The following is a 13,819-nucleotide window of genomic DNA, read 5'->3' as shown; positions in this document are numbered from 1 at the left end:
AATGGAGTAAAAATTATAGGGAGGTGGATACTGAGTCAGTATAAGGGAAATCAAGTTAACAATGAAAGTTGTTCCAAAATGGAATGGATGACTTGGGTGGTCTTGAGTTTCTTGTTGTTGAAGATCCTCAAAGAGAGATTGAATAACTACTTATAAAGGATGTTATAAACAGAATTTCAAGGAATAAGGTGTGCAACATAAACATTAAACTTTGATCTATGATAACTCAAGAGATTAGGATTTTGCAGTGTCCTCAAGGTCATTACAAATATCAATTATTATTGTACAGCACTGTACATGTAGGAGACATAGGAGACTGAGCTGAACCTGCCAGCAAAGGATCGTGCTGTGGTCCCCTTTCTCAGAATAATGCTTTTAAGCACACAAAATACAATGCACAGCATTAGGAAGGAAACTAATTATATGTAAACCATTATCTAAATATTTACAACAAAAACAAGTTAAAGGTACCTAGACTGAGAACCACTGGTTTAGAATCTTGATAAATGGAATTTATTAAATACATTTTTAGCCTCACATATTCCTGGCATGGCTATTTTTAATAACAAAAATTAAGTCACGGGAAATTCTAAAGGTGTTGAAACGTTAGTTTTAGATGGATTTGTTGTTGTTGTTGGTTGGAGCTGGAAAGGGATTGGGAGAGCTTGAAAAACAAACTAAAAAAGAAAAACCTAGACATGTTAACATCTCATATTTTAGTCGGTTTTACTTCACCTACCATGTGAGTAAAACTCAAGGCAAAATATTTGCCCACTAAAAATGAAAAGGTAAAAAGTATCGAGAAAAATCAAATGACAATTTATTCTACAATTCTAAACCTTCTATTTTTATTTTCCTCCTCTTTTCCCTATGTCAAGTATTAAAATGAGCTGACACTGTGTGATTAACAAGCTGGAAATTAGACTTGTTGGAAACAAGTTCCAAAAATGCTCCCAAGGCAAGTGTCAAGGATTCTATGAACCATCAAAGCTCCTGTGAGCTATAATCGCCACAGCCTCGTGAAATATACAGTCAGAATAGGCCAAATATAAGCACAAAAAAACCTCTCATTCAGTTAAATGCACTTTTGAGTAATTTAGCAGCCAACATTAACAAAGTCTACCCTATGTACATTAGAAATAGAGTTTAAAACTGGTACATTTACACCAGAGGCATTCTTGAAACAAAATAATATATTTTGTTTAACAAAGTAAGGTAAAGAATAAGGCAGTGGTTTCCAAAACTTATGTAGTGGCACCTCCTTTTTTTGCCGCCTTGATTACTGCTTTTCACACTTTCATAAAACAATCTCCACAATTCCCTCACATTTTATTTGAGTAAAACTAAGAATACTATAATTTAATAACGAATAAACCATAAAAACATATGCAAATATTTAAGGATTAAAAATAACCGTTTATGATTTTTATATTTATAATTTATAAAATAACCACAATAATATTATTATTAATGTGATGGGTGGTCTCGTCCTTCAGCACAAAGTTTCTAAAAATGAGGTGCTACTCAACTAGTAATAATATATTTTATTTGATAGCTATAGAAGAAAACTGCATTTCACACAAAAAATATTATTATTTCACAGTAGTGAAAATTGTATAGCTTCACTTGATAAACCAAAGAACTCTATTCATCCATACACAAAACAGTAAAATTTTTAGGTTTTACATGCTTTAATTCAATGTACAAGACAAGGTCATCAGTTATTCTTGTTCAGGTGGAGGAAGAATCCATATCCACAGAAATAACCAGGTACTTAAAATAAAGTAATAATTGCTTCCATAGACTGGTCAAAGGAATGAATAATCACATCTTTACTCCTCTCTATTTTCTTTTACTGAGCAGATTGTTTTTTAAATTGGGAAATGTGAAAAACTTTATGAACACTTTCTTAAATATAGTTACTTACCTCATATTTCTGGATCCCAAAACATTCACAAGTTTCAGGAGGTATATTTTATTATAAAAATAAATTTCTTTCTTTTATTATCTCTAAGAAAAGGGGCAATTCCTTATTTTAGCTCAAATGCCCTTTAAAGTGTTTTGGCACACAAAACCCAGTATGTTTCAGAATGCTACAGATTTCTATGTTTTGCCTCCATATTGTCAAAAACTTTTACAAAACTTTCCTTTTAAGGGGCAGTTTTTCATAAAAATGATTACTCTTGTAAAAATCTGAAAAACAGTCACAAATCTTGACACAAGTGATTGGCTATAAGCATTCATTGTGTCCAAATTACACAAAGGGGTACATTCTAAAGTAATACTTACAAACCTATATTTCATTCTGACATAAAATGAATTCCATTAGCTCAGTGTCCACTGCAATTTTTCCATATTATAGAATTTTAAATTAAAAAATAATATGTCTCATATTAATAATTTCTCTTGATATTGCATTGCTACAAACAGATTTGCAAATTTATAAATCTTCCCTGAAATCAGTTTCAATAATAAATCAATCACAAATAATCAAATGAGTATCTTTATATCTGATGCAATGAAAAAATGAAAGATTTTAGCTTCTTAATTAACTGACTGAAAAGTTCTTTAGATATTTGGGACAATTTTACTTATCAAGAAAGCCCTCAAACCATTCAAAACTGCTCTGTATATTATTTTCCAAGCATTATTTTGACGATATAAATAGCTGTAAGTTGTACTTTCTTTTATTGAATGAAACTTTTTACACTTAGCAATTCTGTAAAAGCAACTGCTTTGCATCTTATACAATTCAGGCAATCATTCTGATATCATAGACATGATTTATTCCTTAAATTCTTCACAAAACTGTTTGCTTTTTATTATAAAAGCATCTACTTTTCTCTGGAATAATTTTAAATATCTTGCTAACATTCTGCATGTAGATTTTCAAGGTATCACTTCAACATATTAAGTTTCATGCTGTCTGTAACTAAAGCATTCATAAACAGCAAGCATGGCAAAATTTGCTATTAAGGACAATACTTGAGAATCGCAACGGTAAATACAGTGAATTGGATTTTTCTGAATTTTGACTTTTTACTTCATATTTTTATATTTCTGCTATTTAAACTGTCTCTTAAAGTTTTTGCTTGTACTAGCTATCAGTTGTTCCAGTGAATTCTCTTCACACCAGCTACATATTTATTCATCACAAAACAATATTATTTAACTGTAATAAAAAATTTAAGACAACTCCATTTAAATTTATTTATTTATTTTGCCTTTTGGAGGGCAATTGGGGTTAAGTAACTTGCCCAAGGTTACACGGCTAGTTTTTTTGTGTGGATGTTAAGTATCTGAGGCCAGAACCGAACTCGGGTCCTCCTGACTCTGGGGCCGGCGCTTTACTCACTGCGCCACCTAGCCGCCCTAAATTTAATTATTGAAAACTTTAAATGAATTTCTTTTTTTTTTTTTCAAAGCAATCGGGGTTAAGTAACTTGCTCAGGGTTACACGGCCAGTTATTTCTGAGTGTGGCGCTAAGCATCTGAGCCCAGATTTGATACCCATGTCATCCGACACCAGAGCCGGTGCTCTCACTTGCTAAGCTACCTGGCCGCCCCTAAGCAATTGGGGTTAAGTAACTTGCTCAAGGTTACACGGCCAGGTGTTTCTGGGTGGGTGCTAAGTGTCTGAGCCCGGGATTCGATCCCCAGGTCATCTCGACACTGGAGCTGGTGCTCTTATTCGCTGTGCTACCTGGCCGCCCCTTTAAATGAATTTCTATAAATATTCTTGAGTTATTTCAGTTTTTTAAAAGTTGTTTTTTGGAGGAGACTAGCTAATCATATTGTAATTATCCAATATGTATGGGAAATAAACAGATGTTACAGGACTTTTAGTCATGCAAAAGTTACTTAACTGAGAATTTAAGCATTTCATGTTTATATTCAGTGACAACACACTCCACTGTATTGTGAGCCTGTGCTAACTTACAGGAATAATAGCATACTGTATATTCATTGAAATTCGACAAGGCCTGACTCAAATTTGATCTTGTTTGTGCAGAATATTAAATAATCACTGCACTACATTCACTGCCAATTGGAGTAAATTTGCTGTTAGTCCGATTTTGTTGATTTTGAACTTTAATTTTGTTCTCCTTGAAAAAAGTGAATATAGTCATATATGATATGTGCATAATTTATGCATTTCTGTCTTTCTCTGCGTTAAGTGTATTCTGAAGGTTTTAGCGGTCATAAAAACAATTGCTACTGATATCCAATACTAACTCCTAATTCAGATGTAATGAACTCTGAAGGTTTATAGTGATTTCAAAGCTAGCTCACTGGAATGACATGAAAAGGATTGCTGCACTTACATTCTTTCTGGAAGACGATCTGACCATTTAATTACTCCCTTTTCCAGGTGCACTGAGTGTCAAAACCAAATAATCAAAAAGCAGAATTTTTTCACATGTTTTGTCTTTACTAGAAATGACAATGAAGGGAAGAGTGTTACATTTTAATAAAAGGGGGCAACTATATTATTCTGAATGAGGAATAGCATGTAATTCCTTTATGAAAAACTACAGATGAACTTAAAATTCTAATTGCAAAAAAAATAATGTTTATATAAGTAATTAAGAATATACTGGACTAACCATATATAATTTACCTCTCATATGCTTAGGAATTAAGAAAAGAAAGTCTCAGGAGACAGCTCTTAAAAAAAATCTCATTTTGGGAATATGGAATCATTACAGTCACCAAAAGCATGTTCTGAAATTCTGAAGTAATGCTTACTTTATAGTTTTAAAATCAAACCATGAAGTTAATTTTATAATAAAACTTACATGCCCTTCCATGCCTTCCTGAGGAGTCCAGTCTTTCCAACTGTTTCTCCCAGCTTTTAACCGTATCCCCTCATCTGGCCACTGCAGCTCTTTTCTTTTTGACATATTGATCCCTTCCAAAATCTGACTGGGATCCACAATCTATATTGTAAACAGAAATGATTTGATTAAGACACATTTTTTCCTCTGTCTTAGCTTTGTGGAACTCAAATAGAATGCCTGATACTTTCTGAATGTCCAAATCCAGATAGCACATTAAAACAAGTAAGAAACTTTGAAGGTCCTCTTTCCAAATTCCTTTCATCTGATTGTGAGAGCTTCTTACAGTAACCCAGTGAGAATGGCTGATTTGGATTGGTGGGAAAATTACTACTGCAAGGATATATGTTTGTTTCTTCAAGTAAAGGCAGCCCAATACAAGCCTAACACAATCACTAGCTTTGATTCTCTTAAGGCATCCAAGTTTTTAGAAAATATAAGTTTCTATATTTTTAAGAAAAATCCAATCAAGCTTCTGTTTAATAAAATTTACAAATTACTTGAAGATATAATTGGTCAAGGCTGCTTAAAAGTTCAAGGTGGCCAATATTCATACAAGTTTGTAGAGTTAAGGTCACACAGCCAGAAGACAAGTCAAAGTGGGGGCAACAACATAAGACTCCTTTTCTTACTTACTTGGATTCTGTAAATCACATCTCCCTTTTTGGCTTGTGCATTGTTGGCAGGACTTAAGTTGCTGCCTGATTGTGCATCAGCAGCAATATTCTGTCCTCCTTCTGTCCCTAGAAAACCCACAAGGGTATGTTTGCAGGCTGGGATGCTTTGGCTGGAGCTGCTGGAAGATGGAAGACCATGCTGCATACTGGCCAGGCCAGTCTGGTTAGTAGGTTCCATTTGGTTCACCATGGAAAGGCGGGACTGGATGGATGATGGTAAATTACGAAGGGAAATCTGACTGGTGGAAGAGCGCCGGCAAGGCACAAATCCTGTAGTGGACATTCGGAGAGATGAATGACGGCTGCTATAGCAGTAAGAGGATTGACTGGCAACTGAGGCACGAGCAGGAGAATGCCTAACCAGACTTGATTGTACAGAGTGGGAGCTGTGGCTGGTACCTAAGATGGGGGAAAAGATCACTTCAATAAGAGTACCTAAAATACAGTATTTTAACTTCTGAATCCTTGAGCCCTTAACCCAGTTAATGTAAAGAAGCACATATCTCACGTGTAGAATTCTTAAAAACCATCCCACAGTTAGTAAGTATCTGGAACATATATTTCTTTAGTTGTTGTTTAAAATACAAGTTTCACTTGCTAAAACACTCTTTACCACCAACTCCAACATCAGAAAAACACTCAAGTAAACATTTACAGCAAATGACAGGGCACTGTAATAAATTCTAAGTCCTTTCTTCAGAATGTCACATATTATTTCAGATACATTCTACAATACTATATCCATACTCCATAAACTATTTTAATCTTAGTTTATTAACCAGGTCACCTTGTAATAAAATTGATATAGTTTAGCTTTCATGTACTTTAAGAAGTTGCTAATAAGAATTTTCACTATCCCTTATTTTTCTAAGACGGTTCAACAGTATTCTTTAGTTCATGAGGATTAATAACAATTTTTTAAAGTGCTCACTTTAAAAAGACAAATCACAACAATGCCCTCTCCCCTGAAATGTTTGAAGAAACTTTAATATCAATATTCTTTTTTGGTTTTTTTTGGAGAGGGGGAGGCAAGGCAATTGGGGTTAAGTGACTTGCCCAAGGTCACATAGCTAGTAAATGTGTCAAGTGTCCTTGAGGCTGCATTTGAACTCAGGTCCTCCTGACTCCAGGGCCAGTGCTCTATTCGCTGTGCCACCTAGCTCTTCCAGTGATGCTAATGGCTATGAATTAGTAACTGATGAATAAAAGTAACAAAGTTACCCAAGAGGCAAAGAAAATACTACTAGACAAACATTAGGTAGCCTGCAGCAATGTTACCAATAATGATTTGGGTGAGAAGTACTATAAAAGATTATTCTGAACATCTATGCCTGGCAAAGAGGTAGACCAGTGAAGTAGTGAGAATGAGACAACAAATGGACAATTAATTGTCACATTGCTTTTGGACAAAGGATATGGAATTTTGTTTTTCCTTTCTCTCCCCCTTTCCCCTCTCTTTTTTTAAACCCCAAGATTCTAAAAGAACTACAGGAAAGACTCTAACAAAAATTATAGAAAAGTGCAGACCAGAATAACCTAAGACAAGAAAGCACAGACTATATGGTTAGAAGAAAGAGACATCTACCACAAAATTATCCACTATGAAGGAGATCTAAAATTCCATTTTTATTTAGAAATAACAACTAGAATTCTTAAAATGTGCCATAAGGAGCTAATATTGAACAAAATCTATGGTAGAAAAGAATTTATTTTAAAATAGTGAATGCCACACATTTAAAGAAAATAAAATCTTAAGATATTATAGGCAATTTTGGAATTCTAGTCTAAACTTTATTCATTAATATTCAATTCTCACTTTTCTTACTAGGAAACCTATATGTAGAACTGATATCTGAAATCCAGTCAGTCTCAAAACTTCATTTTACTTTATAGTTCAGCTACCATATTACTCATGAAATCTTTTTACTAGAACAACTAAAATGGCCTGTTTGGATTTTTTCTTTTCATTTTTCTAGCTTACTCTCCAGTAGCGGCAAATATTGAGACAGCCAAAAAGGCAGTGGGCCCAAGAGCTAACAAATAAGGCCTAATCAACACAAAATGGAATAGGTGAACAATTAATGAAGTAGTTAAATACTTAAACCACTGTGGAAAATTCTAATTATGTCAGTTGTGGTTAATACTTAGGACCCGTGGTGGTAAAATGCATTATAATTTATAATGGAAAGCAATATTAAAGGTTTTCAAATATTTAATAACATCGCCGACAAGGACATGGGGAATTTGGCTAAAATATTGCTCAACAAAGATGTTTCGAATCTTGAAGTTAGGTCCAAAACGTAATTGGCAGGTAATTTAGTAGTGCTCTCCCCTTCTCTCCTCCCCCCCCTGCCCCAATAAATAGAAACAAAAAGAATGACTGCTACAGAGCACTGGATTCCAACATTGGTCCAAATGAAGATCACCAAGGATATAATGTAAAGGTTCAAAGAGGGATTTTAACACATTTCACCAGAATAATTTTTGAGCCTTATAAAGTATAGGCAAAAGCCCTAATGCTTAGTATTCCCTTTCAATATCCCATCCAATTCACTCTCTTCCCTCTTTGTGCAAGCAGACAGAAAAACTCTCCTTTGCTGTTCCCAGTAAGTGATATCTAGTGCTACAAGCTTTCTTTCAAATTATCATGTTTAGATATACAAAATATATTTCTATTTTGGGGGGTAAGAACATGCAAAGACAAATACTTGATATCTCAGAAACCTGGGGTCTAAAACGCATCAAGCCATAGATTAAAGTTCTTTAATTATATCTGAATTTTAATAACCCTATGACCCAAAACATGTAGCACAAGTATAACACCTATTAAATCATATATATGTATATATGTGATATGTACATATATAGAATATGTGTATATATATTTTTTTTTTCAAAATTGCCTACATATATTTATGAGACCAGGATGGCTCTGGAACAAGACAGTATGAAGTAACTCATTCATACTCTCTAGTCTACATAACCAATGCTTTCATGCTTGTACTGCTTCTTATATGATAATTTATATATGAAATGTAATCTACACTCCTTCCCTATCTTCATCATTTAATATCCCACTAATATTCAAGATGAAGTTCAAATGTCACCTCCTCTAGGAAGCCTTTCTTGACTAACTGAATCCCTCCAAATTCTAGCACCAGTCATTCTTTTTTTTTTTTTTTTGGAGGGGGGAAGGCAGGACAATTGGGGTTAAGTGACTTGCCCAAGGTCACACGGCTTGTAAGTGTTAAGTGTCTGAGGCCGGATTTGAACTCAGGTCTTTCTGACTCCAGGGCCAGTGCTCTATTCACTGTACCACCCAGCCACCCCAACGCCTGTCATTCTTACTCCATTCTCTTCTACCATGTAACTTCATAATTATCTATTTATTTTAAGGGACTACATTTCTGAGAGGCAGCATGGACCAAAGAACTTGCCTTTGAAGAGAGGAAGGGAAGATATTGTGTTCAAGTCCCACCTTTTACACATCCTGATTCTACTACCCCAGGCAACTTTCCAAGTCTATATATTACAGAGAAGGTGTGGATGCCCTTTGATAAAGGATGCTCTCTTATATGGTCTTACCTCAACATGGTAAAGGGGGGGGTGGAGGAAGAAAAGCACAAGACCCCCAGAAATGTAAAAAGCAAATAAAGCAGCAAATAACTCTAGGCCCCACCCCAAATCTTTATTTTTAATAATTCTGATCATATTTATTTAACACACAAACAAGTAAAACCATACACCGAACCCATAAAAAAAGTTGTAGTTTCTACACAAGTCTTTGCAGCAACCTGTGTAGCTGCAGCAACCGCTTCCCAGATTTCCTTCTATGAAAAGCACAAGATAGAATAATTACATGACTATCTCTGGATGGCAGAGACAAAAAGGAGGCATTCCCAAAGAGAGAGCACAGTCTTTAGTTCTTTTAGCACACTGAAAGTGAAGAAAAAAATTAACTGTTTTATAATAAGTATGTATACTTATGGTAGTAAATGATTAAACTGATTAATAATATATAGTACTTACACATTTATGATTTACTAAGATATTTTTTAGTTTTCTTTACAATATACCGTGTTTCCCTGATAATAAGACCTATCCCGAAAATAAGCCCTCTGGTGGTTTTCTGTCCAAAAAAGTTAATAAGACAGTGTCTTATTATCGGGGAAACACGGTAGGTATTATCTGAGATTTTCCTGAGTATACACCAAATCTCCAAAAGTTCCCATTTAATGATCCATGGCCAGCCACGAATAAGCAAAACTATGACTGTGGAGAGATGATTTTACAATGAAATCATAGGCTTGGTCTTAAAAAAATATATATGTTTACTTATGTTAAGATTGCAGTCCCATTAGCTACCATCCTAACACAGGAGGTTTAAGGCATAGTACGTCAGTTACGCCACAACAAAATAACACTAGGGATCCTGGAAAGAAGCTGTAGTGCCAAACAGAAACTGTTCAGGCTTATATAGTTAGAGGGTGCACCAAGTCATTGCACTGATCAGTTTATTAAATGTCTATTGCAAAGCACTGTGCAGGGCACTTTCCTCATGGGCTTTTTGACTTAGAAGGGGACAAAACAGATAACTACAATATAAAATGTTGCATGGCAAGTACATTACAGAAGAAAGATTAGGAAGTTTGACATTACACGCAGTATTCCACACTTGTGGTCTCTACCTCGGCAAAGAAAGCAAGTCAGCTTTTTAATATTTCTTACAGTTCAGTAGTACTCTATTATATTCATATAACACATTTTTGTTTAGACATTTGCACAAATGATGGGCACCTACTTTTTTTTAATTTAATCAAGACTACAAAAAGTATAGCTATAAATATTTTGGAATATATATATATGGCTTTTATTTTGTCACATTTTTTTTTACTGATAGATTACTCCCTTCCTCTTTAGGAAGAGCGTCATACCTAGTGGGAGATGGTCCTTCTCTGTGTGACATTCTGCAACCATTCAATGTACTGACAGGAGTCAAGAATCTCCACTGCCTCCCCAAGTTTTTTCTTATTTGTTTTCAAAATGAAAACCTTTATTTCCATTTTCATAAGGAACATATTATTTCCCCTGTTTTAGCAATATAGCAATACTTTAGTGCTTCAATACAACGACCTCTATCTCTAGTCCTGACTCCTCTTCTGAACTTCATGTTCATACTTGTCTTCACTTGGATGTTCACTGAAATTACAAGTTCAAAATATTTAAAACCAAATTTTCAGTCTTTCCCTGTAAGCTTATTCCTTCTGACTTCACTATTTCTCCCACCAACATGAATCACAGATCATAGATAAGATAACTAAAAAGGGCCTTAGACATAATCTGGTTCCATTTATTTTGCATTCTTTGTTCAAAATCTTCGTTTTATTACTGACTTTTTCTTCTTATCTCCCATCATTTCTCAAGTTCCATCATAGGATTATAGATGTAAAACTAGAAAGGACCTTAGGTCATCTAGTCCAATCTCCTCAACCTTCAGATGAAAACAAGAAGACCCAGAGAATCTGACTTATTACCTGTATGACCCTGGGTAAGACACTGTCCCTTTCTGGGCTTCAGTTTCTCATCTGTAAAATGAAGGAGTTGGACTATATGACTGTTAAAATGCATCAGTCAATTATTAAAACTAAAACAAAAATATATGAACTGCATGGATCCTATAAAAGAAAGGGCCAGTTGACAGATGGTGGTAGAAAAATGGTCTTGAAGTGGCACTGGAGAATGATTAAGTATTTCTCTTTCTGGGTCAGAAAGAATGAGACTTCTTTTCATGGATAACTGGAGAGGGTTGCAAGAAATAGTGTCCTCCGGGCAAAATCAGGTTTCATTTAGAATAAGGAAAACATATTGGCATGAGAGTTTGTTGAGACTGTTGCAATATAACAGAATGGGCTAGAAGTTGAGAGACAGCTGAAAGAACTATGATAGAGTACATGTGAGGAAGAATAGTTAATCAGAATATGATTGTTCATTTGACAAAAAGCAGTATAGACATGCTACTTCATAACACAGATGATGAAACAAGTATAGCAGGGAGGAGACTGGCGTGATTTGATGCATTTATTGACTGAACTTGAAAAGTAGACGATATTCAGTTAGTTTGCTCAAATGAGAAATGAATACTAATAAGCTGGAGTGTGCCTCCATGGAATGGCCCCTCTATGTAGTCTCAGCTTGTTCCCCTAAATGGTTTTACAATCCCAGTTCCTCCAGCCCCTTCTCTGTTCCATTGTTCTAGGGTTTGGGTTAGTTTTCCTATAGCTACTACCTCACCAAAAGTTACACTTCTGTACATTGTAGCATGGAAGTGACCCTGTGTTCTCAAAGGCTATACCAGTGAACTTTTAAGCTCTGACACATCTGTAATGTTAATGGAATAGGAAAATCTTCCCCGTCCATTAATAGGTTAATGTGACCACATATGTTCAGTCACGATGTTTTACTGTTTTAAAACTCCAGCTTACAGCTGACACATCCTGAGTCACATGGGGAACCCACCATTGGGAGAGGAATTTGCTTGAGGGGAAAGTTTGCTTGTGGGGAGGTTTGACTGCTTGAAGGTTTTCAGATCCTTTGGTGAAGGCAGTGAAGCACGGGGGTTGTAATGCCTTCTGACTCTATTCTAAGGTTGGCATCTTGCTTTGGCGGTTCACTCACAAGAACAATGTTTCTGTGATTTGGCCAGACAAGACTCTGGGAAGCCCTTAAGGAGCCCTCTGGATTTGAAAACCCAGATGTTGGTGCTTTTCTTTCTGGTAACTATGTATGTTATCACTTTGGTCATACAGAAGCCCTGTCTGCTGATTTGTGCTATTTTCTCTGCTTGTAATTTCTCTCTGCTTATATTGTCTCTATGTTCAGGGTGCTGACTTTTCCCTTGAATGATATATATGTTTAATTAAAGCAATATTGTTGACCCCTTTAAAAGCCATTTTTTCTTTTAAAAGCAGATCGAACCTGTGCTACTAGGCCATCTTGGGTATGTTAGGGTGCTTGCTGTTTCACTGTTCTACTAAGCTGTAAGGGTTTTGGGTTTAGGAGCAGTGACCCGAAAACCAGTCCTAATTGGACTGGTTAACTTCTGAGTTAAGTGAGTTGGCTACAGGTTGATGAATTCTTCAACATTCAATAAATTGCAGAGATATTTTATGATCTTTGTTGGTGCAGCAAATACCCATTCATATGAATTCAGATTCTCAAAGTATTTATTAGTGGCAGTGATCAGATCCAATCCTTATAAGGTTGCCTCTTGTCTGAGATAAAAGAAGTATCATTTTGGAAAAACATGGGAGGACTTATTTGAACTGATACAAAATGAAGTGAACAGAATCAGGAGATCACTGTACACAGTTAACAGCAATATTGTAATGATGTTCAACTGTGAAAGATTTAGCTATTCTGATCAACATCTGAAGGGCTCTTGATGAAAAATACCCTCCACTTCCAGAGAGAGAGAACTGATAAGTTCTGATGGCAAGTTAAAGTATAATTTTCTGACTTTCTTCGTTTTTCTTGCTTTTTTTTGTGACCTGGTTAGCACAGAAATATGTTCTGCATGACTTCACATGTATAATCAATATATTTCTTGCCTTCTCAGTGGGTGGGAGAGAAACTATAAATCAAAGCTTTTTAAAAAAAATGCTAAAAATAAACAATAAACATTTTTGAAGGTGAAAATAAGATGCTGTTGGCCTTACACTACCAAAAAGGATTTGTCCCTTAGGAACTGATATAGGTGCTGGGCAGGGCTGACCTTAAGAAAAACTGTTTCATTGTTGAAGATTATTTTTTAGCCCACCCCTACCTTTTTTATACTCAATTACCATCACATATTGTTAAAATTTTGCCAGATTAATTTTTCTGCATATGTGCCTTAATGGCCTTGGATTCATTCTTGTCTATAAAGTGGGAATAAGATTTATACTACAACCTTTCAGCACTATGGATACAATTCTTTGAAACAATAAAGCACGATACAGAAGTGAGTCATAGTCAGTTTTCATAGTTTGGTACTCTTAAGATATAGTCATCTATTCATCAATTCAGAACACTGATTATCAACAAAACTTTATTAATTTTATATTTAATACTTTTAATACAAAAAAGTTATGGACATTTCATTATATGTTAAACAGGAGTTTGGAGGATGCTAATTTAAATAAACAGGTCACTGACAGAATTGGAACATGGAGAAAAGCAAATTGAGGCTATGTAACGGGAATTTGAAGATTTTCCCTGTCCCTTAATAAGTCTAAGGGAATTTGAAGACCTTCCCTGCCCCTTAAT

The 13,819-nt window shown here is 35.1% G+C and overlaps 1 protein-coding gene across 4 annotated transcripts in view; it reads right to left on the bottom strand.

Moving 5' to 3' along the window:
• The window catches only part of PCNX1 (pecanex 1), a 255,281-nt gene that overhangs the window by 6,854 nt on the left and 234,608 nt on the right, over positions 1-13,819 (bottom strand). For all 4 annotated transcript variants that reach the window (XM_069092081.1, XM_069092078.1, XM_069092079.1 and 1 more), the window contains 2 exons: positions 5,475-5,914; positions 4,800-4,940 (listed from right to left, as the gene is read on the bottom strand). In XM_069092081.1, coding sequence (XP_068948182.1) covers positions 4,800-4,940; positions 5,475-5,914 — 581 coding nt within the window. The remainder of the gene's footprint in view (positions 1-4,799; positions 4,941-5,474; positions 5,915-13,819) is intronic.

This window comes from Petaurus breviceps, unplaced genomic scaffold (assembly GCF_028583685.1).
Source record: "Petaurus breviceps papuanus isolate PSGF00001 unplaced genomic scaffold, PetGlider_PUasm1.0 189, whole genome shotgun sequence".
NCBI classification, from domain to species: Eukaryota; Metazoa; Chordata; class Mammalia; order Diprotodontia; family Petauridae; genus Petaurus; species Petaurus breviceps.
The sequence above is the reverse complement of the archived record's forward strand: the minus strand, read 5'-3'. Positions and strand labels throughout refer to the sequence as shown.